Source organism: Pempheris klunzingeri, chromosome 4 (genome assembly GCF_042242105.1).
Source record: "Pempheris klunzingeri isolate RE-2024b chromosome 4, fPemKlu1.hap1, whole genome shotgun sequence".
Taxonomy (NCBI): domain Eukaryota; kingdom Metazoa; phylum Chordata; class Actinopteri; order Acropomatiformes; family Pempheridae; genus Pempheris; species Pempheris klunzingeri.
In genome coordinates, this window is record NC_092015.1 from 11873998 (window position 1) to 11900754 (window position 26757).

Here is a 26757-nt window from a genome sequence, read left to right on the forward strand (position 1 = left end):
AGATATTTGCTGCTCATTTTGGTCTCACATGCTAAATTGAGTTTAAGTACATATCTGCAAGATATTTATAGGATATTTTAGTTTCTCACCTTTAGTTGACGTTTAATAAACTAAATATCTTATGACGACAATAAAAATCAGTAACTGCAGCCCTACAGCTCTGTTTTGTTTGATACGTTTTAAGTTGATTTACTTCCACATCACACAACTTGCATGTAAAACTTTATTTTCCTTTACAAATCCTATTTTAAACATAAAATAATTGTGGTAAGTACTTGCATTGACAGAAGAGTTGACAGACTTATTTTCAATAAAATTAGTTCTATACATTCAGCAGGGCATCAGAGCACGCTCTATGAAAATCGCTCAAGTTTGAATTGTGGCAGACAAACTTGTAGAACATGCGCCACCCGAAGCTTCACCGTCAAGTCCCAGCAGTTACAGTGACACGTTTAGGACCCACACATGAGGCACTCGTCTCGGTTCTCCAGAGAACACACCATGGCCGCCATGTTACGCTCTTTGATCTCTTCCTCGGAGGCCTTGACGGGCTCCTGCACCTCTTTCAGCTTCTCCTTGTTCAGGGTGAACTGGATGGGGTTTGCGGCGGGCTTCGTCCTCAGGTAGTACATCCCCGTCTTCAGGCCCTGCGGCGAGAGGAGCAAGTGACTTTAGCACACGTCTGATTTCATCGCAGCAAACGTTCGTTCTTTGTCCTCCTCGTCTCTCTTACCTGTTTCCAGCCGTAGAAGTGCATGCTAGTCAGTTTGCCGTAGTTCGGCTCTGCAATGTGGATGTTCAGGGACTGGCTCTGGTCGATGAAGGCGCCGCGGTCGGCGGCCATCTTGAGCACGGTCTTCTGGGAGATTTCCCACACGGTTTTATACAGCTGCTTCAGATCCTCTGGGATCTCGTCAATGTTCTGTTGAGACAAACAAACAAGCTCTGAAATGTTTTGTACAAGATAAAAACAAGAAATCTTGTGGGCTTTGTTTACTGCTAAACATAAAATAGTCAATTCATATGAAAATTAAGCAGCAAAAATGTCAAACAGCTGGTTCCAGGTCCTTCATTTTATATGATGCTAAACTGGAAAGAAAAAAAGCAATTTGACTATTTTCTGACATTTCACAAACAAAATGATCAACCATGAAAACTGGACCCTGGTTCTCCCAGCACCATCAATAGTAGTATTATCAAAACATTTTTTGATCAATAAAGTTAAGTAAATAATGACTCTAAAGATGTCACTTTGGGCTCTAGGAGGTTATGATGGACAATTAATCTAGAAAATAATTGTTAGTTGCCAAATGTCTGCACCAACTCTCCTGTCCTGGGTCTCTCTCTTAATTAAGAGTTTGGCCTGCTCTTTATGTAAAACGTCTTGAGATAACACCGTTATGAATTGGCACTATATAAATAAAGCTTGATAAATGTTTGGCATTTTGTTTGGAATCTGCCAAAAATGATCAATTGATTTTCTAAAATAGTAGCAAATTGTTTTAATTTCAATTGACTAATCAATTAATTGTTGCAGCTCTAAATGCGACAAAGTCCAGTTGTGTGATGCGTTAAATTTGTCTGGAGCCGACGAGATGACAAAAATCACCATCCAATCACCACCTGTAAGGTGTTTACTTCCTATGATATGCAATGTGGATGTCACGGATTACCTGGATGGACCCGTTGTGAGCGATGAGCTTGTTCTTCATCTCCTCGCTCCACAGTCCCCTCTCCGTCATGTCTTTGAGCAGATGAGGGTTGACGATCTGAAACTCCCCGGAGAGCACCCTGCGGGTGTAGATGTTGCTGGTGTAGGCCTCGATTGACTCGTTGTTGCCCAGGATCTGGGCGGTGGAGGCTGTGGGCATCGGGGCGAGCAGCAGGCTGTTCCTCACACCGTGCTTGGCGATCTTCTCCTTCAGCAGCTTCCAGTCCCACAGGTCGGTGGGCGTTTTCTCCCACATGTCGTACTGGAGGACGCCCTTGCTGACGGGAGAGCCCTCGTACGTCTCATAGGGGCCGAGCTCGGCCGCCAGCTCGCAACTCGCCTCCAGGGCGGCGTAGTAGATGGTCTCAAAGATTTGACTGTTCAGCAGCTGAGCCTCTGGACTTTCGAACGGGTAACGCATGAGGATGAAGGCGTCGGCCAAGCCTTGGACACCGATTCCTATTGGCCTGTGGCGCTTGTTGGACTTTTCCGCTTCAGGCACTGGATAGTAGTTAATCTCGATGATCTTGTTCAAGTTCTTGACAATTACTTTGGTCACACTGGCTAGTTTTTTAAAGTCAAAAGTCCGCTCGGGCGTGACGTACATGTTGAGTGCGATGGAGGCCAGATTACAGACCGCCACCTCATCATGGCTGGTGTATTCGACGATTTCTGTGCAGAGGTTGCTGGACTTGATGGTGCCCAGATTCTGCTGGTTGCTCTTCCTGTTGCAGGCGTCTTTGTACAGCATGTATGGCGTGCCGGTTTCTGTCTGGGCCTCGATAATGGCGTGCCACACCTGTTGAGCCTTCACCACACGCTTGACCCTGCCCTCCTTCTCATATGTGGTGTAGAGCTTCTCAAACTCCTCCCCCCAGCACTCGTCCAGCCCGGGGCTCTCGTTTGGACACATCAGAGACCAGTCCTGGTTGCTCTCCACTCTCTTCATGAACAGGTCGGGGATCCACATGGCGTAGAAAAGGTCTCTGGCTCGCTGCTCCTCCTTTCCTGTGTTCTTCTTCAGCTCCAGGAAGTCAAACACGTCAAAGTGCCACGGCTCCAGGTACATGGCAAAGGCGCCGGGCCTCTTGTTGCCGCCCTGGTCCACATACCGGGCCGTGTTGTTGTACACCCTCAGCATGGGCACTAGCCCGTTGGAGTTGCCGTTGGTGCCAGCAATGTAGCTCCCAGTCGATCTGATGCAGCTGACCGCCACCCCGATTCCTCCAGCCGATTTGGAGATGAGGGCGCATTGCTTCAGCGTGTCATAAATGCCTTCGATGCTGTCGTCTTTCATGGCGAGCAGGAAGCAGCTGGACAGCTGTGGCCTGTTGGTTCCTGCGTTGAAGAGTGTGGGGGAGGCGTGGGTGAACCACTTCTCCGACAGCAGGTTGTAGGTCTCGATGGCTGCGTCGATGTCGGTTTTGTGGATTCCAACAGCCACTCGCATGAGCATGTGCTGCGGTCGCTCCGCCACTTTGCCATTGATCTTCAACAGGTAGGACCGCTCCAGAGTCTTGAAGCCGAAGAAGTTGTAGGAGAAGTCTCTGTCATAAATTATGGCCGAGTTGAGGCGGTCTTTGTTGTCAAGAACGAGGTCGAGCGTCTCCTTGGAGATCATGGGAGAGTGGTGTCTATTTAAGGGGTTGATGTAGTTGTACAGGTCCTCCATCACGTCACTGAACACCTTCTTCGTCTCTTTGTGCAGATTTGAAACGGCGATCCGGGCAGCGAGGATGGCGTAGTCGGGGTGTTTAGTTGTGAGAGTGGCAGCGATCTCTGCGGCCAGTGTGTCAAGCTCCACAGTGGTGACTCCGCTGTACAAACCCTGGATGACCTTCATGGTAATCTGGGCCGGATCCACAAAGTCGCTGTTCAGTCCGTAGCACAGCTTCTGGATGCGAGAGGTGATTTTATCGAACATGACGCGCTCCTGGCGTCCATCTGAGGAACAAACAAGGAAATGATTCTCAGTTAGCCCGGTCACCACTGGCATTAGTGTCACTCAGCAAGACTTTAACATCAATAGACAGCCACGATGAAACTACTAGCTGCATCAATAAAGATCAATCATGATTAAGAAAGGGAAAAAATCCAGTCAGGTCCAACGCTGACTGCTGTTTTAAATTGGCACACATCATTTTGTATAAATATTAATAAGCTTCTGACATTTAATATGTGGAGTAAAAACCAAGTTACAAAAGTCATAATGGTTCTAATGTGGCTTCAACACAATGATTCCTCCTGGGGTTTAGCCATTAGCCAATGGTAAAAGTATTCAGCTCTTTTACATGAGGAAAAATAGCAGTACTACAGTGTAAAAGTACTCTTATGTATAAAAATATAAAATGTGTTAAGTGAAAATGCACAACACCCCAATTCAGACTCAAACATACATTATAAGTTGTAGTTGGTAAAGCTGGACGTGATTTTAATTACATTATATACTGGTGGCTGAACCCACAATCACATTTGATAATTTTCATTTTATATAAGTGTAAATATACAAATTAATAGTAACTAAAGTTATCACATAAAAGCAGTACAGCAACAACGACAATATTTGCGACTAAAATATGCTATTGTAAATTATTGTGGTCTGCAATTACTTAAGGACTAACAAAAAACCCACAATTGTTTGCACAACTGTCAAGGCCTTAGAGAAGAAACTATTTGGCTTTTTAATCACTGACACTTCAATAATACCTGTGAAATGCACCATTTACACCACAGATGGATGCAGTTTGGATTAAATCTGCAACAAGCAGCTTGTGGTGGTGAAATGATCGACTCGACAGTGTGACCCAAAGTCAAATATAACTGAAGAAATAACTTCTCCTGACCAACAACCTGAACAAGTGGACTAGTGTCTCCTCACTCTGGACTAGGTAACTTTGCCTTTTGGCGCCAACTATAACAAAGGCTTCAGGCTGAGGCCATAAACACTGACTTCAATAAAACAGCTCCGTCCTTAGGGCTCAGAAATCATTTTAATGAGTCGACGTCAACATTTACTAGTCATCAAACTTAACTCTCTAAGAAGAGATGTTTGTTAAACTGTCGCTGAACAGCTCTGAATGCCGCCTGCTATGTAGCCCTGGTTAAGTAGTTAGTTTAACTAAACTGACTAGCTGAGGGCTGCTAGTTACCATTAGCTAACCACCCCACGCTGCTTTACCAACCGGAGCATGGCGTCTAAGTTTCGGCTGGGTGACATGACTCTTAATCAGTCGCTTTTACGCGTCATTATGTGGTGAACCCACATCAGTGTCAGTGTTAGCACTGAAGCTAACTGATGCTACATACACTGATCTATAGTAACCAGAAGAAGAAAAAAGCTCACCTCGCTTAATCACATGCATGATCGCTGAGTGTGATGTTGCTTGCCTCCCCGGAGAAAACAGCAGCTGTCCAGCAACAACTTCACCGTCTCCGCTGAGTCTAAATGTGCAGCCGGACTCTTGTCAGGTTGAAGCGCGAATAAGTCCCAAAAACCCCGCTAACGTTGTATTTGTACGGAAGACGTAACGGCGGTGGGCAGAGACTGACAGGCGTTTGGACCAATCAGGAGCAAGGGAACGCGGGACTTCACGTCTGAGGACCAATCACGTGCAGGTTAGGACGTCAGCTTCCGTTTCCGATTATTTTCCCGGACAAAATCTGGCGGGAGAGAAAAGTAGGTCATGTAACATGTTTTTGTTATTAATCCCTGATGCAGGATGACTAATCATCTCTAACATTATGTAGAGTGAAAGAGTTAAAATACAAGTTAGAAAACTTTCCTGCAGACTAAAGCCAGTTAGGGAGTAAAAAGAGGATGATGCAATAATTTGGACAAGGCTGTAAAGGAAAAGGAAGTTTAGTACATATTAGTCATTCCACCCAGAGGTTGAATAGAGGTTCACTGTGGGGTAATAATGTAGAAATGTAGAGAGTTGACTTTTTTCAGTGCTATAGAACTAGACTCTACTGTACTTGGATAATAATAATATATATTAGATTGGATTAGTGGAATAATTGATGCATTAATATACATATCACTGTGATGTAGTTCTGTGTTTATTTTGACTTGTCTTTGTTCAGCTTTGTTGTCTTTAGTCGTTTTTAGTCTGTCTCTGTCTTCCTGTAAATTGTTATGAACATGTTCTGTCCACTGGCCATCGCACCATTAATGACTTAAATCTGTCACAGTGTCAGACACAAATCCCTGTGCAATAATCCTGTTACACTGCACCTACTCTGTCTCTGCAGAAAACAGTCTGGTCCATGTCCTACCTACTTCATGCATATAACCGAACCTGTACATAGTCATTCCATATTTGTTCCAGCATCATTGCACTATTGTCCTCTACACATTCTTTATCATATATATATGTATGTGTATATATATATATATATATATATATATATATATATATATATATATATATATATATATATATATGTGTGTGTGTGTGTGTATGTGTGTGTTTTTTGCTTATGTTAAATGTGTGTTTGCTTTGTGTATTTTGTTCAACTTTGTTTTTCTTGTCTCCCTTTTTGTCTGTTTATGTGTAAGTACACGAGAGCAGTGGAAAACCCGAAGTCAAATCTCTTATATCTGTAGTATACGAAGTATAAAATGTAATGACTAGTGTTAAGCAGAAATACCTCAACACTGTACTGAAATACACATTACTTTCCACCTCTGCTGTTTTTCTATTGAACTGGTTGAATATTATCTGCTGTAGTTCCACTCCTGTCCAGTAGGTGTCGGTAGCGGCGCTGTTTGCCAGCCACCATCAACACATGAAAGAAGTCAGCGCCTTTTAGCCATAAAACAGTCCGACTGAAAGTCACCCAGAGGAGCATCGCTCATCTCCACGGCGCCTTTTAGAGGAAAACAAAGACAGTAACAGTGTCCATCAGTTCATTTATATCGGCACTGACCGGAGATACAAACTAATTCCGGTCAAGTTCAATAAGCCACCTGAGGCTCAAACAGGTGTCGGCTGTACCCCCTCTGTATCGGCCAAGTTCATTCAGGTTAGATAACATCATCAATACTTATCCAGTAGAGGTTTCTGCTGTGAAAGGAGCAGTTTGTTGACCTGGTAAATGTGAAACTTTAATGTAAAACTGGAACAAGGCTGGTTTGTATATTCTGTAATAACGAAACCTGCCACAGCTGTCTGAAGAAAGCCTCCTGGTCTCAGGTTGTCTGTGTGATGCGTGACTGATCTCACTTCTGACAGGGCTCACAATAAAATGTGTTCAACTCTACTACACTACTACTTGACTTCAACAAGTCCATTTCATTTAATAACTCCCTGCCGCACAGATGCTGTGGAGTTGGTTGCACCAGAATGTAATCCCACACCGTTGATGTCTGATTTGGTCCTGTTCTGCTCCTGATGGAGGCTTTTATGGCTCCAAGCTACATGCTAACGCTACATGTTCCTGTTAGCAGCTGCGTGGCTCCTCTGCCAGCGTGAGAAAACAAGTCACATGTGTTTCTTAATATTTGCCTGACGTGGTGTCTTCAGGTCATTTATGAAGTAATTAGATTCAGGTGGTTTGCTACAGACTTTGTGTGGCTCCGCTGTGACATTAAAGTCTACGGGGAGTGTTTGTTTCCTCACTGAGGGGCGGGCACGTGTCGTCAGCTGCAGTCCCCGGATGTACCGATCTGGTCTCTGAACACAGTCTGTGAGCACCAACATGTCCCGTTAAGACGAGGCGTGAAATGTGTACATTTTTATGAGGACTGCTGCACCAGAAGAGTTGTGACAAGTTTGCTCCACGGTCGCTTGGTCTCAGCTGTCCTCTGTAGCAGCTGTTAGTGGATGCAAATGATTTTAACGCGGCGGTAGAGAGAAAACAGCAGGCACAATTCATCGGGTTTTGTTTAAATTATAATGTTTCCTGGATTAACTTGATCAAAGCGGCCTTTTATTCGGCCATGTCTTCAAAGGAGTGGGTTGCTGGAGTCGCCTGGAGGACCGGGACCACAACAGACGGGCTATTTAAGGCGGAGGATGAATCATTATGTTGAGAGAGGACTGCAGGCTGAGCCAGTTTTCCTCTAGCCAGCGTCCTCCCTGACTTCCTGTGTGGGTTTCCCTCCTGCTCGCTCCACAAGTCCGTCTGCACACGTCGCTGTTAGGACCGACTGGTCCACGTTGCCTCCACAGTCATGTCCAGGTCCAGTCGGCGCTACAAGCCTCTGCAGCAGAGCAACGGCAGCGGCTCTCTCCCCGGCTGTGACCGGGTGCGGATGCCCCGGGCCCGGGTACTGCTGCTGTGTCTCCTCGGTGTCCTGGTGCTGGCGGTGGTGCTGGGAGTCTACCTGTCCAACGACACCACCGATGGACGCGTGAACCGCATGCCAGCCGCAGATCTGACCAAAGACAGGGTAAGAGAACCAGCAAATACATGAACATGTACACTTGTTTTGCAGGTGTGGGACTAGTTAATAGTCATAACCAGCTGCTGTTACACTGTCTGGACTTCTGTGCTGTAACATCTCATAGTAACCTGATACAGGTGAAGTCAGTGGTGACAAACAGCTATGAGTTGTGTCCCTCTACAGCTTTTAAATAGTCATTTTCTGCCATATTTCCTCCTCCACAGTACTGTTTATTTAGCTTTTGTTTATATTTGATTCATTAAAGCTAAAAGCATTAAAACTATTTTTGTAACTGGTTAAACATTTAGGTCATTTTTTAAGCAAATCTTCTGGTTTACTACTTTTTTATGGTCTTATATGATAATTATTATTGTGTTTAGTCTTTTTCAGACATGTAGCCCTGCTCTGCTTTGAATAATATTTTGTGTCTGATATTGTTTTTTAACCCCCCAAAAAATGTATTTTCTGTTTAAAAATCTTTAACATTACTTTCTCTCTACTTTTGGTAAATGGTCTGTATTTGTATATTCTAGTCATTTCAACTACTCAAAGTGCTTTTATGTTACCTCCTCACTCACCCTTTAAAATCCAATATCTACAAGTGTGTAAATATTTTTTACTATCCAAACTTTTACTGGTGGAAATGAGGCATCTCCTACTTCACAGGAGAGTCCATCATCATCAGTGTTTGTACAATGAAGGTTTCAAGTTCCCACATCCATTGTGATTTCACAATGCTTGTACACGTACACCTGTAAGCTCATATTTAAGGTGAGCACAGAAAAAAAAAAAAACTTTCACCCCTTCAGCACACTTCATCCTGCACAATAAAGCTAAAACATAATGATAATTATGATAATAACAATAAGAAGAAGAAGAGGAACAGTTTATATATTTGCACTTGTCTTGAATGTTAGACAGTCAGTGAAAAATCTACATTACAATTTCCTATCATTTCATGGACCAAACAATAATGTCGGGAGATTAATCGACAGTGAAAGTAATCATTAGTTGTGTCCCTTCACTGTCAACCAAGCCTAGTCAGTTTTATTTATTAAGTCCCAAAACCACACAACTTTGCTCAGGTAAAGACACAAGAAATAACCTTTAATGGGAAATAACAGGGAGAGACTACAGAAAGAGTTACAGCAGTCGCTCCACCAGGATGGACAGACGTGCAAAAGACGCGAGACTAGAGGAGAAAGAAATGATAATAACAATATGGAGAGATGTAAGGCCTGTTGGCTAAACACATAAAGTCCAAACACGTATATGAAGAGCATGGATCAGGTTGTGGTACCACATCGACCTGGACAGATTCTTACTGTTCATTCTTGGTCCACTTGTTCCACTCTGCTGCCAAACGTTTTGTGCACAGAACCCCACATGTGATTTTTAATCATTAATCTTACCTCCTTTCCATCCAGCTGTCCCACAAACCCAGTAAGTGTTCTCCAGCTCAGATCCGCCGTCTGGCCTCTCAGGTGGACGATACCCGCCTGTGGGAGACTCACCTGAGGCCCATCCTGACAGAGAGGCTCCCAGGGACACAAGGCAGCCTGGCCGTACAGCAGGTGTGTGTGGATATTAATAGTTTCTGCCTTTTACACACTTTCGTCCCTCATTTTTAATCCACCCTCTCCGCTCTGCTTCAGCACATCACCTCCACTCTGTCCTCGCTGTCTGCCGGCTGGGCCATAGACTTAGACTCCTTCCAGTCTCCAACGCCTCGTGGCCAGGTCACGTTCACCAACATCGTTGCCACTCTGGACCCTTCGGCCCCTCGCAGGCTGCTCCTGGCCTGCCACTATGACTCTAAGGCTCTGCCCCCGGACCCCCAGGCCCCAGAGAAGGTGTTTCTGGGGGCCAGTGACTCAGCAGTGCCCTGTGCTATGATCCTGGAGCTTGCCACCTCTCTGGATGCCCAGCTCAAATCATTCAAACAGCAGGTATGTGCTCGGTTGTGTTTTCTTACGTGTGAATCGACGTCCTGGCGGTTTGCAGTGGTTGCACTTCAGATATAGACAGCGTCTGGACAGATAAGGCAGATGAGTTTCCTATTTGTTTGATACTTTCCTGTCTTTCTTCCTTTGACAAAGAGGAAAAGGCCTGAAATGCTGACATGAGTAGTTTCTCTCTTTTTTTCTTATACTCTCATTTCCCTTTGCCACTGTGCCTGCAGTATAGAGTACAAAATGCTGACTCCAGCCCCTTTCTTTCTTTGCAGCAGTCATCTGTAAACAGCAGCGTCCCTCCAGAGGCTGTGATTTATTGTGGGAATACACACTGCAACATCACTGCAGAAACTGAAACTGGCCTCGGTAAAGTGCGTTTTCTTTTGATTTCCTCCTAGAAACTTCCAGTGTCTCTCCAGCTTGTGTTTTTCGATGGGGAGGAGTCATTTGAAGAATGGACCGCCACAGACTCGCTGTACGGCTCCCGTCACCTGGCCGAACGCATGGCCAACACGCCTCACCCCGCGGGCTCCACACACACCACCATGCTGCATGCTGTGGTGAGGAAACCATGTTTGCTCTGTATGGAAACACACTTTACATCCTGATCCAGACACACTAAATTATGTATGACCAGGCTGAATTTAGCAGTCTGGCTAAAACACAGGTTCGCTTAACAATAGCGGCAGGTCTTTATAAACTGACGCCCTATTATATTTAGGACCACTAACTTAAATGTAACAGCCCAAATGTAGCTACAAACTCTAAACTGCTTTGTTTCTCATGTAACTTAACTGTTTCTATGTGTGTTTTTACTATGATTAAAAGGAAACTCTCTTGACCTCTCATTTGTCCTTCCCTCCAGGACCTCTTTGTGTTGTTAGACCTGCTCGGCGCTCCCGATCCACTTATAGCGAATCACTTTGACAACACAGCACGCTGGTTTGACCGTCTGATTGCTGCCGGTAAGTGCCGGGTGTAAATTTTTCATGAAAATTTAAAATCCCTCTCCACTGTTGGCCCTAACTCCGCTGCCCTCACTGCTCACTCTCAGAGAAGAGACTCCATCGACAGGGTCTTCTGACATCTCACCCCTCAGAGCAGACGTATTTTAGGAAGGATGTGTACCTTGGACCTGTACAGGACGACCACATCCCCTTCCTTCACAAAGGTGAGTGACAACCATGACAACTGCCTCACAGAGTTTGTGTTAGGATGTGTGTGTATCAGTGGTAGCAGCCCTTTTAGCAACACTTAAAGCTTTGTGTTACAGTGATATGTAAGACTCTTCTTGCACATTATCACGTAAATTCTGCTGCTTGACTTCAGGGGGTAAGGATCATTACGAAACATGAGCCACAGAAGAGGTGCTGGTTTTGCAATCGATACTGTCCAAACCTGTTTTACTAGTTTATTCACTTATATAACTGATGGACGCAAACCGTGTACACCATGGAGAACCTTTAGTACCTATATTTGTAGGCTGAGAGAAAGTGAACACAACAGGAGCTGCTAAGAAGAATCGCCTGCCAGATCAGCGCTGTAATAATGATGAGGCCGCATTCAAGGCAACTGGTTTGACGGTAAAGTTTTGATGGCGAGCTTTATTGTGGTGACAAACATGTGTGTGTCAAAAAAATAATCAAAACTCATTTGGACCTGAGTATTTCTCTAGAAAAATGCAGCTGAAAGTTGGGTCCAGTTTTCACACTTAAAGGCTTACCTGACTCTGACACTGATGATTGTTTTACATTGAAGAGTTGATTACTTATTATCAAATTGTTGTGACAAATTTTAAATTAAATGTTGCACCAGACAGCAGGGAGGAACTCTGAAGAAAACACTGCTTTAGTCTGGTCAAGTTTGAGTTGAATTTAAGATAAACTATGTATGTACAGCTTTTAATAGTCAGGCCCACACAAGCTACACTTTATAACTGGTGGACAAACTTATACGCACGGCTCTTTACACTTCCTTGGACAAAAATGCAAGCAAGAGGAAAACTGTACAACAGGAGATATTTAAAATAAAATCTTTGTAAACTATTGCTCACGTTGGAAAACTACAAAGCACGGAGGTGTAGAAAAACTGTGATCGGGGTCTGTCAGTGGGCCAGTTAACTGACTGTTGTCTACGTGTAGTGGGCGAAGCCACTACATGTGTTGTTACGCTCAGTGAACCACGTCAATGTCGATTAAACCAGGGCTTGGTTTAATCACTGCACACTGATGCATAACAGAAGGGATTAAGAAGTGAGAAAACAGAATGCAGATTGAAAAATAAGTAGATACGCCTGCATCGCGCTGCACTACGCCACTGATTTGTATGCCTGTAAGCATGTCCTCTCCCCTCTACACACACATATACAGGCGTCCCGGTGCTGCACGTCATCGCCACTCCCTTCCCACAGTTCTGGCACACGCTGGACGACACGGAGGAGAACATGCACCGTCCCACTGTGGTGAACCTGACCAAGATCATGGCGGTGTTTCTAGCAGAGTATCTTGGCTTCTGAACACCAAACTCTGACAAATATTTGTGGTGATGGTCAACGCAGCGGTCACCGGTCTGTCACACTGATGACAAATAACAGGTAGATGACCAGCGTGAATTAGACCCACAACAGAAGAACCTGGTAAAAAAAGAACCAAACTGTTATTAGTGTGACTGGATACGAGCTGAAACTTTACCAAAGACTTGGCCCTGCCGGACTGAGCGCTCTCCTTGGCATGTGAGGGGTGAGCTGGAGAGCCCCATCCAAATGTCGGATCAGGTGATGCGGACAGAAAGACTCTTAATTCAAATACTATTAGTCATGGCATCATGGTACTGGAGGAACATTTGGGGAAACTTGAGTCTGTGAATTTTTTTTTTTTTTTTCCCGCTTAATTCCTGTGAACAGAAAAGCCTACCCTGTCAATATGATCGAGATGCACTAATGTCCTCTTAAAGACAGACTATGTAACCAACTGAGCTCTCCGAGCTGCTGTGAAACATGCTGAACCACAGCTGGATCGTATCCGTTGATAATCCCGATGACTTTACCTTCACTCGAGTGAGGATCCTCTTGGCCTTACAACCTGCTGTTACTAATTGCTAGCTATATCATATGGCTATACTGCACATTTGGTGTCAGTGTAATGCTCGTATCATGTGAAAATCCAACAGATTTTATTTTGCACCATGTAAAAGGTGTAGTGAAACATCTGCAATAAAGTTAAAATGGTTTTATTCAGTGTCTCTTTGATTTGTATGCAATTTTTCAGCATCAGAAACACTGAAAAATCTACAATTTTTAGAAACATGAACAAACACTGTACCAACATTCTTCTTCTTATTATCTCTTAAACAAGTTAAAGAACAATGTCTGCTAAGTCATGTTTTGGTAAAAACTTTACTTAAACTATTTATGTTACAGACACCAGAAAATAGATTTTACATTCAAGAGGGATTTTTCTTTTGAAAATGATGCATTTAACAAAGCCGAAGTCACCAGTGACACGTGTGAAGGACAGACTCAAATGATGTGGGGTAGTGGTGGGTGAGAGAGGGGTGGAGGTGGAGGGCAGTGGTATTGGGGATGTGGGCTGCCCGGAGGTGAAAAGTCATTGTCAGAGGACAGGTAGACTTCTCCAGAGGTTCCTCCAGGGCGAGATATTTGGAATCTGAAGGGAGAGATGAGGAGCATCAGAAACAAACTACCTGATCGTGTCAAACACTGTGAAATCTTGAATCATGTCTCATTTTAACCACAAGAGGGTGGTGTTATTCTATGGATAAATAATAATAAAGTGAGAGAAATGTAAGTAGTTTTCCAGTCTTAACAATAGGATAGGATCCATTCTTAAAATGTAGAAAATAATTCATGATTATGATAAATAATTATTAGACTTTTACCAAAACAGTTATTGCTGTATTAAGATGAATATATCCATTAGGCCACCAGAAAATGAAGACAGGTCATCTTTCTCCAAACAAACAAACTAAGCATCACATACATTCACTGAGATTTGGATTTGGATGGATATGGATTAATGAATTAGTGCTTATCTCAATTTATTCTGACTCTTTGTCTGTTTTAGTTTGGGTTCTTGACTCAGAGATTTTAATGCATCTGACTCAAGAATATATATATATATATATATATATATATATATATATCCCTTGAGTTCTTGAACCTCCCTTGAGTCTGTCCTGTATCTATCTATCTATCTATCTATCTATCTATCTATCTATGAGGAGGACTGTTTAAATACCAATTCTAACTGAAGCAGGAAATGTATTGGTCGATTCATGGATCAAACCTGTTGTGAATTTTGCTGTTAAGCTCCTTGTTAGAGAACAGCAACTTGTGTGTGTGTGTGTGTGTGTGTGTGTGTGTGTGTGTGTGTGTGTGTGTGTGTATTTGTATATATATCATTGTTTTAATCAATTTGATTAATTATAAAACCTTCTGCTCTAAACTAACGGATAGCTTGGTCACTGTGTATCCATCCACTTGTAGTGAGAGCAGCTTCCCTTGCTTGCAAATTACTTAATCTTGTTAAAAAGTCACGTTATCTAAACATGTTTGTAAAATAACTTGCTGCTGGTACGTAGGAGAGCATTAAGTGATTAAAATGAGACAATTCCCTGGAGAGCGACCAGCTGCCGGCTCACTGACCCGGTAACGTCTGCGGTCCTGTCCCTCTGCCTGCGGTTCTTGAACCAGTTGCTGACCTGTGTGGTTGTCAGGCCGGTGGCCGCTGCCAGCTCCCTCTTGTCCCGGGTGGAGGGATACGGTTTATGGTGGTACCACTCCCGGAGTATACTCCGCGATTTTTCCTGTTAGTAAGTGGATAAATGAAGTAAAGCCTGAATTGTTGTTCAAACACACAGACAAACCACACATGATATCTTAATCAGTACCAGAGTAATTAAACCAAACTAAATCTGAAGTTTCTACAGGTTTAAATATGAGGCGCCAAAGTGGCACATGCTGAAACATTTCACCAAATTTAGCTCCAAACAATTATGGTGTGACTTTTTTAAAGTCACTTTTTTATCAGATTTACAGCAATATTTGTGGATTTTGTCATACTTGCTGTGTGTTACCAATGTCAGTGTTAAATCTAAATGTTGAATCTAAATATTAAATCTAGTGCTTTTATTTTGATACTTTTATTTGACACTGCTGAGTGGCAGTGTGAATTTGCATATTAACAAAATATTTGATGTCACTCATGACATTTAGCATTTAGATTTAGCATTTAATATTTAGATTTAATGCTTGCATACTTAATATATATTTTAAACATTAATATTTCATCATTTCTATTTTAGCAAATTTGACAAAGTTCACAAATATTGCTGTAAATGTGGTAAAAAGTTACTTTAATAATTTCACACCACTTCGTTTAACGTTGCTTGGAGCAAAATGGCAGCAAAATGTTGCTGTTATTTTCAGCATGTGCCACTTTACAACATTAGCAAATGTATGTTATTACTACAAACTGACACAATGTACCTTGTAAAGGGAAGTTTCTCTTTGGAAAGTTGCTATGCAAACTAGGTTCTGCAATTTAACATTTATTCATGATGAATTGTTATTTTACTTGAAGCCAAAGTGTTTCACTCTTGACAGTTTGCACCACTGTAAAAAGTCATCAGGTGAGGTGCTTAATTAGAGTAGAAACAGTGATGCCAAAGTGTGAAAATACTCTGTTATAAGTAAAAGTCAAAATGTACCACCAGCAAAATATCCCCTAAATATCAAAATTAAAAGTTCTTATTATACAAAATGGCTCATGTAAGAGAATTTGATTTAATCATTATTACTGATATATTAAAAGTTGTAGTTGGTTGATGTGGAACAAAGTGTGACTACTTTCTAAAGGCCAACTTGTGAGTGTGTTAATGTGTAACAAATCATATTTTAGTGGTTTTTCATGTACAGTCTGAATCTGCAAAGTAACTATTTGTAGCCTAATGACAGATGTCAGATAAACATTGTGAGTAATAAGTACAATATTTCTCCCTGAAATGTAAAGATACAAACAAGTACTGAGAAACTATACTTGAAGTACGTGCAGTGGTTGAGTAAACGCACTTAGTTACTTTACATCACTGGCCTTTCCAATCTGACCGTCTATTGTTGGTAGTTTCACAGCTCATCAAAATTAAGGAGATAATAAAATGTAGCCTACCTTGAAACAGTAGCTGGTCTCCTCTCCATCCCAGATAGTGTGTGGTAGAGGAAACTTTCTCCTCACACGATACTTCCCCACAGCTCCCAGGGGCCGGCCCCTCTGCCTCTCGGCCTCTAAGTAGTGGGCTCGCAGCCAGAGCTGCTGCAGGAGCGGGTGGCTGTGAGGGGAGAAGGGGAAGCCCTCCAGCAGGGTGTAGAGGTCGGCGAAGCTGCCCTGGTGAAAGGCCACCGCAGCTTTGGCTTTCAGCAGGCTCTCCAGCTCCCCAGGGTGAGGAGAGGAGGAGAGGGAAGGAGGAGGAAGAGAGCGGAGGAAGACAGCAAGTCGATCCATGCAGCCGCTCTGCAGGAGGACCTCGCACACACAGGCCACCTGCTCTGCTGTGAAGATCATTGCTGTGGAAACCAGACAGTGAACCAAAAGGTCCTGAGATGTGAGATGAACCAGAGTCTGTGAGAAGACGTCCTCTAACAACCTCCTTGTAGTTTGAACTAGGGAGAGCTGAAGCCTCCGTGGAGCATTGTGGCTCGTCAGCGGATGAACAAAACCTATGTGTACGAGCATGTGTGCTTATCATTACTCATCATGCAGGTAATTTGAGACCATCAGGGTTATAACAACACGCCACACATCTCTCCTGCTCTTGTACAAACACATGCCTGCACACCCTCACACAGACATACACACACACACACACATTTTGGATCTTTGCTATTGTATTGGCATTCTCCCAGAGACACACACAGAGAGAGAAAGAGGATGGTGGTTTTGCTGTGCAGAACGAAAATACATTTGAATAAAAATTTTCTAGCCAAAGTAGAAGCAAAATCCTCTGACAAATAGTTCAACTGCTAGCAATAATCACACAGTCCTACAATGTGCATGCATGCATGCATGAGAACACTCATAATAATGAAACACCCGACCTTTTTGTAAATGTGGTTTATTACAATAGTATGTAATATAAAAAATAGAATGCATTTGAATACAAAAATGAGAAAACAAGAACCTTGAATGACAGACACAAATGATCCCTTTCAGAACTATCAAAAAGTCGATCAAAATACATTATCTTTGGTTTAATCTGGAGTCACGTATGCCAGGTAGGAGAGAGTAAAAACATATCTCAGGCTACAAATGTGCGTAAGCCCACAGAGGCTTTAAAGTCTACATACTTTGGTAAGAAATGGCTCAAAGAAACAAACAGGCTACCATATTTTACATACAGGACACATTTCCCTTTACCCCTAACTAATTTAAATGTCCTGTAAAGATTTAAACTGAAATTGATTTTTCCAAGCCATTTAATAATCTACACAAAGGCCACTGGAAACAAATGCCCTTAAAATTCATTGGCAGGGGCTGGCCTTCTGTATTTCAAAATGACCTATCCGACATCAAAATTGATTTAATACCTGTAGCCTAAGATTGTAAAACCTCAGTTTGCACAACAACATGAACTTCCAGGTGAAAATGAATATCATTTCCTATCTGCCTACCCTATTTTCCACAAGGACTCATTTTCTTTCAGTTAAAAACTAGAAACTGATTGATACATGCTTTTAAATAGATTAAATGTACAAAAAAGACAAACAACAAACATACTATAATAAAAAACCCCACAAAGGCCATTATTGTAACTAGATGTGACACTGAGGTGTGTTTTTGTGTACCATGATTGGCCAAAGGTTTTACAGCTACCTGTGTTATGACAGTGGAAAGGTCATATAAAAGATGAGCATTTTTAGGTTTAAATTGTCTGAACTTTTCCATCAATTCGCAACAGATTTCATCACGTAATCAGTATCCTGTTTTCTGATTTACCTCCTCAGCTATTCTGTGGGGATTATTAAGGTCCAAAGAAAGAAATAACAGGAAATTAAAGAGCAGAATATGAGTCCAACCACTGTCGTAACGGAGCGGCAGCGCAGCGTAAACATTGTGTGAATGAAAGGTGCAAAATATTACAAAAAGAGGAGACAGAGCTATGACTATGCAGCGAAAACTGTCACATTATGTTTCACTGGAAATCCAACAGATACACAAATGTGGGTATTCAGAAAGGTCCATAGAGTGAATCCCATAATTTGGTCAGGTGTGTAACAAATGTAAAACTGTGTAAAAACTCAAAAACAAATTTTAAAACATGAAACCTGTAAGCTTTTACATAAGGCACTTATCAATATCATAAAAACAGAAATCTTGGATGCATTTGACAACAAATATCACTTAGTGGGATCACAGCAAAAGTTTTAGTGTAATGCACTGTCACTGCGTCATTTAAAAGCTTTATTTCCATCTCCCAAGTGTCCTGGCTGTTCCCCTCAGTCACTGTGCCACATAGTGTCCTATAAAGAACTAAACATGCATTGCATAGAGTAAAGTAGAGACCCTTTTATTTCCTGTGTGTTATTTAGACTAATGGAGAGCAGAATTCTTACTTGAAAACTGCAGAGAGTAGGTCTTCAGTAACATGTTGGAATAAAATACTGTTGTACAGCCCTTAGAGCTATCACGCAATAATGGTTGAAGAAAAACACAGTTCAATGGATTCAAATAAAACTCGACTCAGTTCTGTTTGTGAAGAGCAGAAACTTCACCATATTCCTGGAGTGTATGAAGGATAATATATTGAGGCTGTGAGCAAGAGAAAGGACACAGACAGGCTCTGTTTCTAGATTTATGCCACGTGGCATAAATCAGTATCGTTACTGTGGATCCACAACAAACTCCTTCTACTGCTGGCAAAACCCCCCAGACATCTTGTCCAAGTACAGCTGAAGTCTGCAGCAGAAAGAGCTGAGAGTACAGGCAAATCCATGATGACTTGCACAAGTCTTTTACCACCAGGACCTGTAACTGGGCCAGTTACAGACTAATCTGTCTTAGTTCTTCTGTCTGGATCTAATAAATCAGGTAAGGCACGTACGGATTTTAGTAAAAACCTCTGAGACAAAGGGAACATTGTGTCGGTGAACATCACATATATCCCTGTCCATTCATGTGAAACAGAGCTGCAGAGGACTTATCTCAAAGTGCCAGCTAAGACCATGATGTCATCAGGCCCTGCTGAGAGAGCATCGCTGCTGTATATGTAACAACCTAAATATATAGTAAAAGACATTTGGGGCTTAGAGGATGTACACCGTAGAATAAAATCACAAACAGCAGAGCCTGTAACCCACTGTGTGTTTTAGCTGTTTTTTGTTTTCAGAGATGGGGTTGCCAACTAGCAGCGTAAACTGACTACAAGCCCAGCTCATCATCCACAGGGACGGACTGGAGCTGAGTCAGAATCTTTGAGTCCCCATCCATCTCCTCTGGATTCTCCACATCCTGCTCTGGAGAGGAGTTTCCCAGAAGCAGCGACTCTCCTCCAGGTAGGCCAAGCAAAGCCGGGTCCACAGGTAGGTCCCCCTTGCCACGGACATCAAACAGAGTTAGACTAGCTGAGGTGGAAAGGGGCGCGGGGCTCCAGGCTGGTTGGGACAGCTGGGTGTTGGGTGTCACTCCGCTGTACATGGGGCTGAGGGTGAGCATGCTCTCTGGAGTAAGAGTTGTGGGGGCGACTGAGTGGTCCAGCGTGTGAGGGGAGGGGACGGCGGGTGTCCCAGTCTCTGGAGGACAGTATGGTGGAGACGAGTTGATGAAGTTTAGCGGAGATGATGTGAGGCCCACGGGGGTCGGGCCTGAGGTGGTTGACGGCTGGGAGGCTGCAGGAAGGATGGAGGCAGTGAGAACGGGACTCGCTCCATTGGCAGAGATGGGTAAAGCCTCAGGGACTGGTTTGAGGGGCAAACTGGTGAGCTGAATGCCTGCTGGGATGGTCAGAATCAGCTTGCCTTGCTGGACGCTCAGATAGGGGCTTCCGCCGAGGAGAAGATTACCTACAGTGGGGATAAATGAAGACTGTGTAACAACATTCAAACAGAAGGTGCACCAGTTTGAGATGGAGCCTCAATACATCTTTACTAATTATACATGGAAGCAACAAGTTAATTTGCAGACAAATAGCCTACTTAACAAATGCAGATTTTGTGAAACACCTGTTATTATTGTTAGGATGAATGAATCAATCAGGCATTACCAATATTCTGCCTGTACTGGTATTTACATTTCAATTAAAATATAATGATGTGTGTTAAATAACTAACTTATCAGTTCCAGATTTTTTTTGTCTCAGAAGAACATATTTTTTCAGTTTTTGTGGTGTCTTGAGTGTGTTATGTTAGTGTTATGGATAAAAGAAATGCTGTTCTAATTGACAAACATTCATAAAAATATTTTAAACTAGTCAATTAATTGATTTACAGAACATTGATTGGCAATTATTTTGATAAAAGATTCATGGTTATGGGCTCTTTAAGCAAAATGCCAAATATTCAGTGGTTTCAGTTTTGAAGGTTTTCTGAATGTATCTATCTAATCTAATGTGAAAGTAAATTGAATATATGTAGGTTATGGACTGAAGGCAAACTTTGATGGGCCGCTTTTATTATTTTCTGACATTTTAAAGATCAAAAGAATATTTGATTTATTGAGAAAAGTATCACTAGTTTGATGAAACAGTTGTTGTTCCAGTCATAAAATATTTCATCTCATTGTGGACTGATTGTTTGATTCTATCTGTAATTTACTGAATTTACTTGTATCAAGTGACTCTCCCTCAGCTAATCCATCTAATAAAATACTTAAACTTACTTGCAGCCGAAATAGCTTATTTTATTTTCAGCGTTGATTAAGCGGCTATAGTTTCAGTCCCTTAGTCTATATCAAGCCAAATTAACAATGTAAATTACTTATATATTTATGTATATGTAAGAAAGAAGTGAAAAAAGTCTTGTATGCAGACATTTCTCAGAGACCAAATTAATGTCTTCAAGTTGCTTGTTTTATCTGACCAACAGTCCAAATCCCAAAGACATTTACTTTAATACTATAGGACCAACAAAAGCATCAAATCCTGAGAGGGAGTTGGCAGTGAATTTTTTGCAATTTTGCTTGAAGAACTCTTAAACCATCAAATCTATTATTAAAAACAGCTGCCTAGCTGCTTGCTACATAAGTAATTATGTATTGAATCCAGTGTACCTGGAGGAGCAGAGGGCAGCTGAATGATCCCAGAGTTGAGGAGCTGCACACCAGGGGCCATGCTGGTTGGGGGACCCACACTCTGAATGGGCCTCAGCTGGTTTATCCTGAGGGGACCCTGAGCGACCCCTGCAGCTGCAGGAGCTGACGTCAGGATCTGTAAGGGCACTCCAGCAGAGGGGATGGAGAGAGACGGACTGGCAGGTACCACTTGGGGGAAAGAGATGCTGGAAGAGGTTTGGATAGGGGAGACGGGGACCAGCTGAGGCACGGAGAGGGGAACTAACTGTGCTGGTGTGGTGCCTTTGGCTTGGGGGACTGGGACCACTTGTGTCGGGGAGGAGATGGAGATAACCTGCGGGACCTGGACTTTGCTGGGTATGGAGTTTGTGGTTTGATCCCCCGGGTGCTGTGGAGTTCGCTGTGGGAGCTGACTGCTGTGAAGCTGGGAGATGGAGACTATGGTGGTGGCACCTTGGGGCAGAGTTGTTGAGGCATCCTGCAGCTGCTGCACCAGTTTGCTGCCTGTGTTCACTGGGTGGCTTTGGAACTGCGGAGCAGGCGAGGTGAGGGGGGACACTGGGACCAGCTGGGGGCACTGGGACACCTGGGCTCCTGAAGAGTGCTGGACCAGCTGGGACACTGGTATCCCCTGGATGGAAGGCACAACCTGGGGCAGAGAGAAGACCTGAGGGGTGGAGGTGCTGGAGGAAACCACAGAGCTAGAAGGGTTTAACTGGGATCCAGCAGTAGCAAAGACCACGTACTCCCCATGCTGACTGGAGAGGGACACGGCAGATGACATAGAGGCCGGGAGGGTGAGGGCCTCCTGCTGTTGGGTGTTTTGTGCTAAGACTAGTGAGGGGAGAGTTGGAGATGAGGGGGATAAAGATGAAGAAGAGGAGGAGGACACTGTTGGGCCGCTGCCCTCAGATTCAGGCACACTGATGAAATCCATTGCATTGTCGCTGTCAGTTTTGATTTGCAGGGGAAGAGAGGTGATGGATGAAGGGTTTGAGACTGTTGTGGTGTTAGTGCTGAGAACGACTGCTGAAAGGCTGCTCGGCTTGGCCTCCATGGCTGAAACCTCCTGCTCTGCCACAGAAACTACTTGCTGCGGCTGTGCACTGATACTAGGTTTGGTTATTACCTGAGCCCCGTTCAGTATCAAAGGTGAGTTGGTCGCAACAGGACTCAGCGTGACTGTCTGGCAATCGCCCAAGCTTAGCCCGTTAATTATGACACCGGCGCCACTGCTGGAGATCAGGGAGTTTCCGTTTAGAAGTAAGGACTGAGGGGCTGTGAGGAAGCCGCCGGACCCGTTGAGGATGAGCTGGCCCCCTGTGCTCCCGGGGACAGCAGAGAGAGAGATGATGGGCGCTGTGGAGGCAGCAACCTCCTCCGGTTTGTCAGGGGTGTCATCCATGGTGCTCATCTCGTCATCGGTGCTGTGGTTCCCATCAGACTCACTGGAGCAGAGGAAAAAATAAACATGAGAACACTTAAACACAATATGTAAGAGGTTCGAAATTCACTTTCTGTAACCACACAGCTCTGAAATTTGCATTTTGTTTAGCAATAATTTTAAAATACTTTTGGAATTTTACCTGCTCAAAGTAACAAATATCAGCCACTCAAGACACGCAGCATGTGTGAAATTAGAAACAGTTTTGGAAATTTATGACATGATATATTTACAGTTGTTTAATTGAGGATATGTTAATTTTCGACATGTAATGACTTGCAGCGCTAACTTTAGGCTCCAAAATGGTTGTTTGACAAACATTTCTATGAAAAAGTAAATATGAAATGTTTAAATATGATATTTTTTCTCACCACACACCTGCTCTTATATTGACGTGCATCTCAGGTGGACACTTATCATACAAGATCATTTCTGGTTTAACGTTCCAGAGAGCCTCAGAACAACAACATCCCCCCTGCACTATATGAAATAATACCCAAGGTGTGACAGCACTTTGGCCAATTTTACTTTGTGATACGTTTCATTAACTTCAGTCTTTAAATGACAGTTTTATTTATATTATATATTTAGAATGACTTTGTAATACCTGTCAAAAGTTGTGCTTTTGCCAACTCTGACACAAGTTTATAAATATGCCTCAAATCAATCAAAATATACATTTTAAGATGCTGTTTAAAGACGGTAGCATGAGGAAATTATGTGTGTTTGCAGAAGGAACATTTTCATTGTAAGATCTTCTACTAGTCACAGCAAATAATAAATACAATATCGTGTATTAAGTGCAGTAAAAAATAGAATGTTTTCATGTTCAGACACAAAATAATGAACCTGTGTGTAAAATAGATTTTTCAGTGGCTGACTTCAGTGTTAGTGTGAATCCTTGTTACCGTATTATCTATAAAAACGACCACACACTGCAGCGGATCAGCAAAGGTACAAAACTCTCAGTGGGGACAACAAGCTGGATCAAATTCCTAGAAACTCTCTCAGGGCCTGTCGTTGGTTCAAGTGCAGCAGCACAGTCGACCATTCAGATTTACTGTCTGCCTCCAGCCTGATAAGATAAATCTGCTGTATTCTCTCTCTTGTCTCCTCACGGTCTTCCTCCACCCTGCTCGCTGTAAGACTCAGAGATTTCTGCCTGTTTGAAACCATCTTTTCCCCCCTCTCCGTTTTACCACCTTTACCTACCTAAGCTGAACCTCACTCCAACCTCGGTCACCCTGCAGGCCTTGTGCAGCGGTGCAGGGTTTCAGGAAACTTGAGCCCCGGTGGGCGCCTGGATCTCACATTTCATAACAAAGCAACATGCTCCTGGTCTCAGACCTGTGTGGCTTTACTGCTGTCAAAAGTCAGCTCCCCTGTCCATCTTCCCACTTGAAGCAGTGTTTACTTGCTGTTTGTTTTTCTTCTATGAGGCTTAATGTGTACACACTGTTTCTACACTTCCCTTTGCAGGCCTTTGTTTACCACCAAGGTTTGGCACTTTCGGGGACAACTCTTGTGCCATGAATCAACTAAAAACACGAGCAGCTGCTCCCTGACAAACAAAGGAAAGATCAGAACAGCTGCAACCTAAATGAAAAGTTATGAATCTCACCAAACTGGACCCACAAAGACAGAATAAAAGCATTGAACGTGTCTGCAGTGCTCGTCTTGCCTTTTGCTGTGGGTCCCGGACGGGGTCCTGTCCCTCTGCCTGCGGTTCTTGAACCAGTTGCTGACCTGAGTGAGGGACAGCCCGGTGACTTTGGCCAGGTTTTTCTTCTCGTCCGGGGTCGGGTACCTGTTGCTCTTGTAGCACTCCTTCAGGGCGTTTCGGGACTTCTCTTTGAAGCAGTACACGGTCTCCTCTCCGTCCCAGATAGTTTTAGGCAGGGGGAACTTCTTCCTGAGCCGGTACTTGTCCACTGCGCCCAGGCTGCGGCCCCGGGACCTCTCCGCCTCCTTGTAGCGGGCTTTCAGGTACAGGTCCTGCAGGAACCCGTGGTTGGACGGGTGGAAGTCGTGGCTGTCCAGGATGGCGTACAGCTCCTTGAATTCCTCCCGGTGGAAAGCCACCAGAGCCTGGGCCTTCAGCAGGGTCTCGTTGCCACGTAGCAGCTCGGACGAAGGAGGTATGGTGGAGAGAAATCTCCACAGGCGATCCACATTGCCCGCCTGCAGAAGGGCCTCGCACAGACATGATACTTGGTCAGTGGAAAAACTCAGAGCCGACTTTTGGAAACTTTGGAGCAATTCTTCCGAAACTTGAACCGGATCTTTCTCGTCTTTGGACTTGGTTGCAGTTGGCTCCTCTGGGCTGTTCTCTGATTGTTCTGCAGACTCCAAAGACAAGGAAGCCATTTTTACTTTAACTTTTTTTTTTTTTCCTCCAGTAGTTCCTCCTCCTCCTCCTCCTCCTCCTCCTCCCTCCCTCAGCTCTCTCTCCCTCTCTCTCTCCCCCAGCAGACCAAACCATGAATGTGCCTGCAGCCACGCCTCTCCTCTGACCTAATGCACTGTCTTTGTTAAAAGTTAATCCACAGCACGACCCTGCAGATGTCACAATATCACCACCGACACTGACACATTTCTGTCCTACTGCTCTAACTCTACCACTTTCAACAAACATCTGACTAATGTGGATGATAGAACAAGTTGCAGATGTAAATCTACCAATACTGTAATGTTTTAAATACTCCACTGCAAGCAAAAGTCTTGCACTCACCATTTTACTGAAATGAAACTGCACAAGTCTTTGCAGCAAAATGCACAGGGCTGATTAGTCTTTTAATCTTTCAGCTGATCGACAGAAAATCATCTAAATTTCAACCATGTTTCTTTTTGAATCTTTGTCATATATGATGGTAAACTCAATATCTTTGGTCAGATAACACAAAGAATTCAGGGAAATTATTACCAGCATTTCCTGACATTTTATACAAAATGACGATTAATCGAGAGAATAATCAGCTCATTTGTGAATAATGAAAATAATTGTTCATACTAGCTATGTGGCATAGTGTATCCTGTTTCTGTGCAGGATGCATTTTACTGTTGTAATTACTGGAAATTAAATTACTATTATTACTACTAATAATAGTGGTTTTAATTGTGCAATGTTCCCCCTCTGAAAGGTGGTGTAGGAGAAATATCACCAAGCAGAAAATGTCAATAATCAAGTAAGATACAAGTTCTGCAAAATGGGACTTAAATACTTTCCTCCCAAGCAGACTGACTGGTTACTGTTCAGTGGGCTCAACATGCAAGAAATTACAGTTTAGGGATGCAACCAACAATAATTTCATCATAGTTTAATCTGCTGATTATTTTTGTGATTAATTTAATCAATATAATATTTTAGCGTAGTGAAAAATGATCACAAGTTCTCAGAGCTGGACCCAGTGATTATTCATGGTATTTTAGTTCAGAGGGCTACTTCTAGTAGCAGCTCTAAAGGACTCTGTATAAAGCCAGACAGATCTTTATAATTAAGAATAACTGTGTTTCCTTTTTAATGGCAAATAGCTCGTAAAATAAATGCATGAAGTGCATTCTGGCAGCTCATGTTCATGCAGCATAGATGACTAACTCAGACTGTATTGTCCATAATTCATATCATGCAATTTTCAGGAGATTAGAAAATGGCTTGTGACATGTATTCCCTAAAAGGAATAGTATTTGCTTTGTGTATTGACTGAGGCCTTTGTGCTTGTTCAGGTGAGACTTGTTGTCATCCCAGTTTTCCAACCGGATGGTTTGGTGGTTTCCTAATGCAAATACTGCCAGTAAACACAGACACTCACAATTGGGCCTTTAATTTGAATTTGTGACATGCTTAGTGTTCATTATTGCAACAGATGTGCAGTAACTATCAGGCGATTCGCCAGCGAGCCAACGCAGGGGATGCAGCAACATCCACACAGCATGAGAATAGCACCGAACACAGCTATGGAGAC

General features: G+C 43.2%; 4 protein-coding genes across 4 annotated transcripts; 1 reads left to right on the forward strand and 3 right to left on the reverse strand.

Moving 5' to 3' along the window:
- Positions 1-217: 217 nt before the first annotated feature.
- On the reverse strand, positions 218-5200 carry LOC139200221 (ribonucleoside-diphosphate reductase large subunit). Its single transcript, XM_070829469.1, has 4 exons — positions 5055-5200; positions 1674-3655; positions 734-922; positions 218-647 (listed from the first exon to the last, which is right to left on the reverse strand). Exons 1-4 carry the CDS (start codon positions 5071-5073, stop codon positions 453-455), a joined length of 2385 nt encoding a protein of 794 aa, XP_070685570.1. The 5' UTR covers positions 5074-5200; the 3' UTR covers positions 218-452.
- A 2398-nt stretch (positions 5201-7598) lies between these two features.
- On the forward strand, positions 7599-13259 carry qpctla (glutaminyl-peptide cyclotransferase-like a). Its single transcript, XM_070829170.1, has 7 exons — positions 7599-8105; positions 9527-9673; positions 9755-10048; positions 10453-10614; positions 10920-11019; positions 11109-11225; positions 12424-13259. The coding sequence occupies exons 1-7, from the start codon at positions 7887-7889 to the stop codon at positions 12567-12569; spliced, it is 1185 nt and encodes a 394-aa protein (XP_070685271.1). The 5' UTR covers positions 7599-7886; the 3' UTR covers positions 12570-13259.
- Positions 13260-13494: 235 nt separating this feature from the next.
- Positions 13495-16632, reverse strand: six9 (SIX homeobox 9). Its single transcript, XM_070829217.1, has 3 exons — positions 16240-16632; positions 14718-14878; positions 13495-13719 (listed from the first exon to the last, which is right to left on the reverse strand). The coding sequence occupies exons 1-3, from the start codon at positions 16630-16632 to the stop codon at positions 13572-13574; spliced, it is 702 nt and encodes a 233-aa protein (XP_070685318.1). The 3' UTR covers positions 13495-13571.
- Positions 16633-17225: 593 nt separating this feature from the next.
- On the reverse strand, positions 17226-25162 carry six5 (SIX homeobox 5). The gene is made up of 3 exons (XM_070829560.1): positions 24477-25162; positions 21331-22799; positions 17226-20126 (listed from the first exon to the last, which is right to left on the reverse strand). The coding sequence occupies exons 1-3, from the start codon at positions 25160-25162 to the stop codon at positions 19486-19488; spliced, it is 2796 nt and encodes a 931-aa protein (XP_070685661.1). The 3' UTR covers positions 17226-19485.
- Positions 25163-26757: the final 1595 nt, after the last annotated feature.

Excerpts from the sequence above, each read along its gene's own strand:
- six9 (XM_070829217.1), bottom strand. The coding sequence starts at position 16,632 with ATGATCTTCACAGCAGAGCAGGTGGCCTGTGTGTGCGAGGTCCTCCTG. Across the intron at positions 14,879-16,239 it reads AGACCAGCTACTGTTTCAAG|GAAAAATCGCGGAGTATACT; the intron begins GTAGGCTACATT and ends ACTTACTAACAG. Across the intron at positions 13,720-14,717 it reads AGGACCGCAGACGTTACCGG|ATTCCAAATATCTCGCCCTG; the intron begins GTCAGTGAGCCG and ends CTCTCCCTTCAG.
- LOC139200221 (XM_070829469.1), bottom strand. Across the intron at positions 923-1,673 it reads CTCACAACGGGTCCATCCAG|AACATTGACGAGATCCCAGA; the intron begins GTAATCCGTGAC and ends TTGTCTCAACAG. Across the intron at positions 648-733 it reads ACTTCTACGGCTGGAAACAG|GGCCTGAAGACGGGGATGTA; the intron begins GTAAGAGAGACG and ends CTCTCGCCGCAG.
- six5 (XM_070829560.1), bottom strand. The coding sequence starts at position 25,162 with ATGGCTTCCTTGTCTTTGGAGTCTGCAGAACAATCAGAGAACAGCCCA. Across the intron at positions 22,800-24,476 it reads TCCGGGACCCACAGCAAAAG|TGAGTCTGATGGGAACCACA; the intron begins GCAAGACGAGCA and ends CCTCTGCTCCAG. Across the intron at positions 20,127-21,330 it reads GCTGCCCTCTGCTCCTCCAG|GTAATCTTCTCCTCGGCGGA; the intron begins GTACACTGGATT and ends TCCCCACTGTAG.
- qpctla (XM_070829170.1), top strand. The coding sequence starts at position 7,887 with ATGTCCAGGTCCAGTCGGCGCTACAAGCCTCTGCAGCAGAGCAACGGC. Across the intron at positions 8,106-9,526 it reads CAGATCTGACCAAAGACAGG|CTGTCCCACAAACCCAGTAA; the intron begins GTAAGAGAACCA and ends CTTTCCATCCAG. Across the intron at positions 11,020-11,108 it reads TGACCGTCTGATTGCTGCCG|AGAAGAGACTCCATCGACAG; the intron begins GTAAGTGCCGGG and ends GCTCACTCTCAG.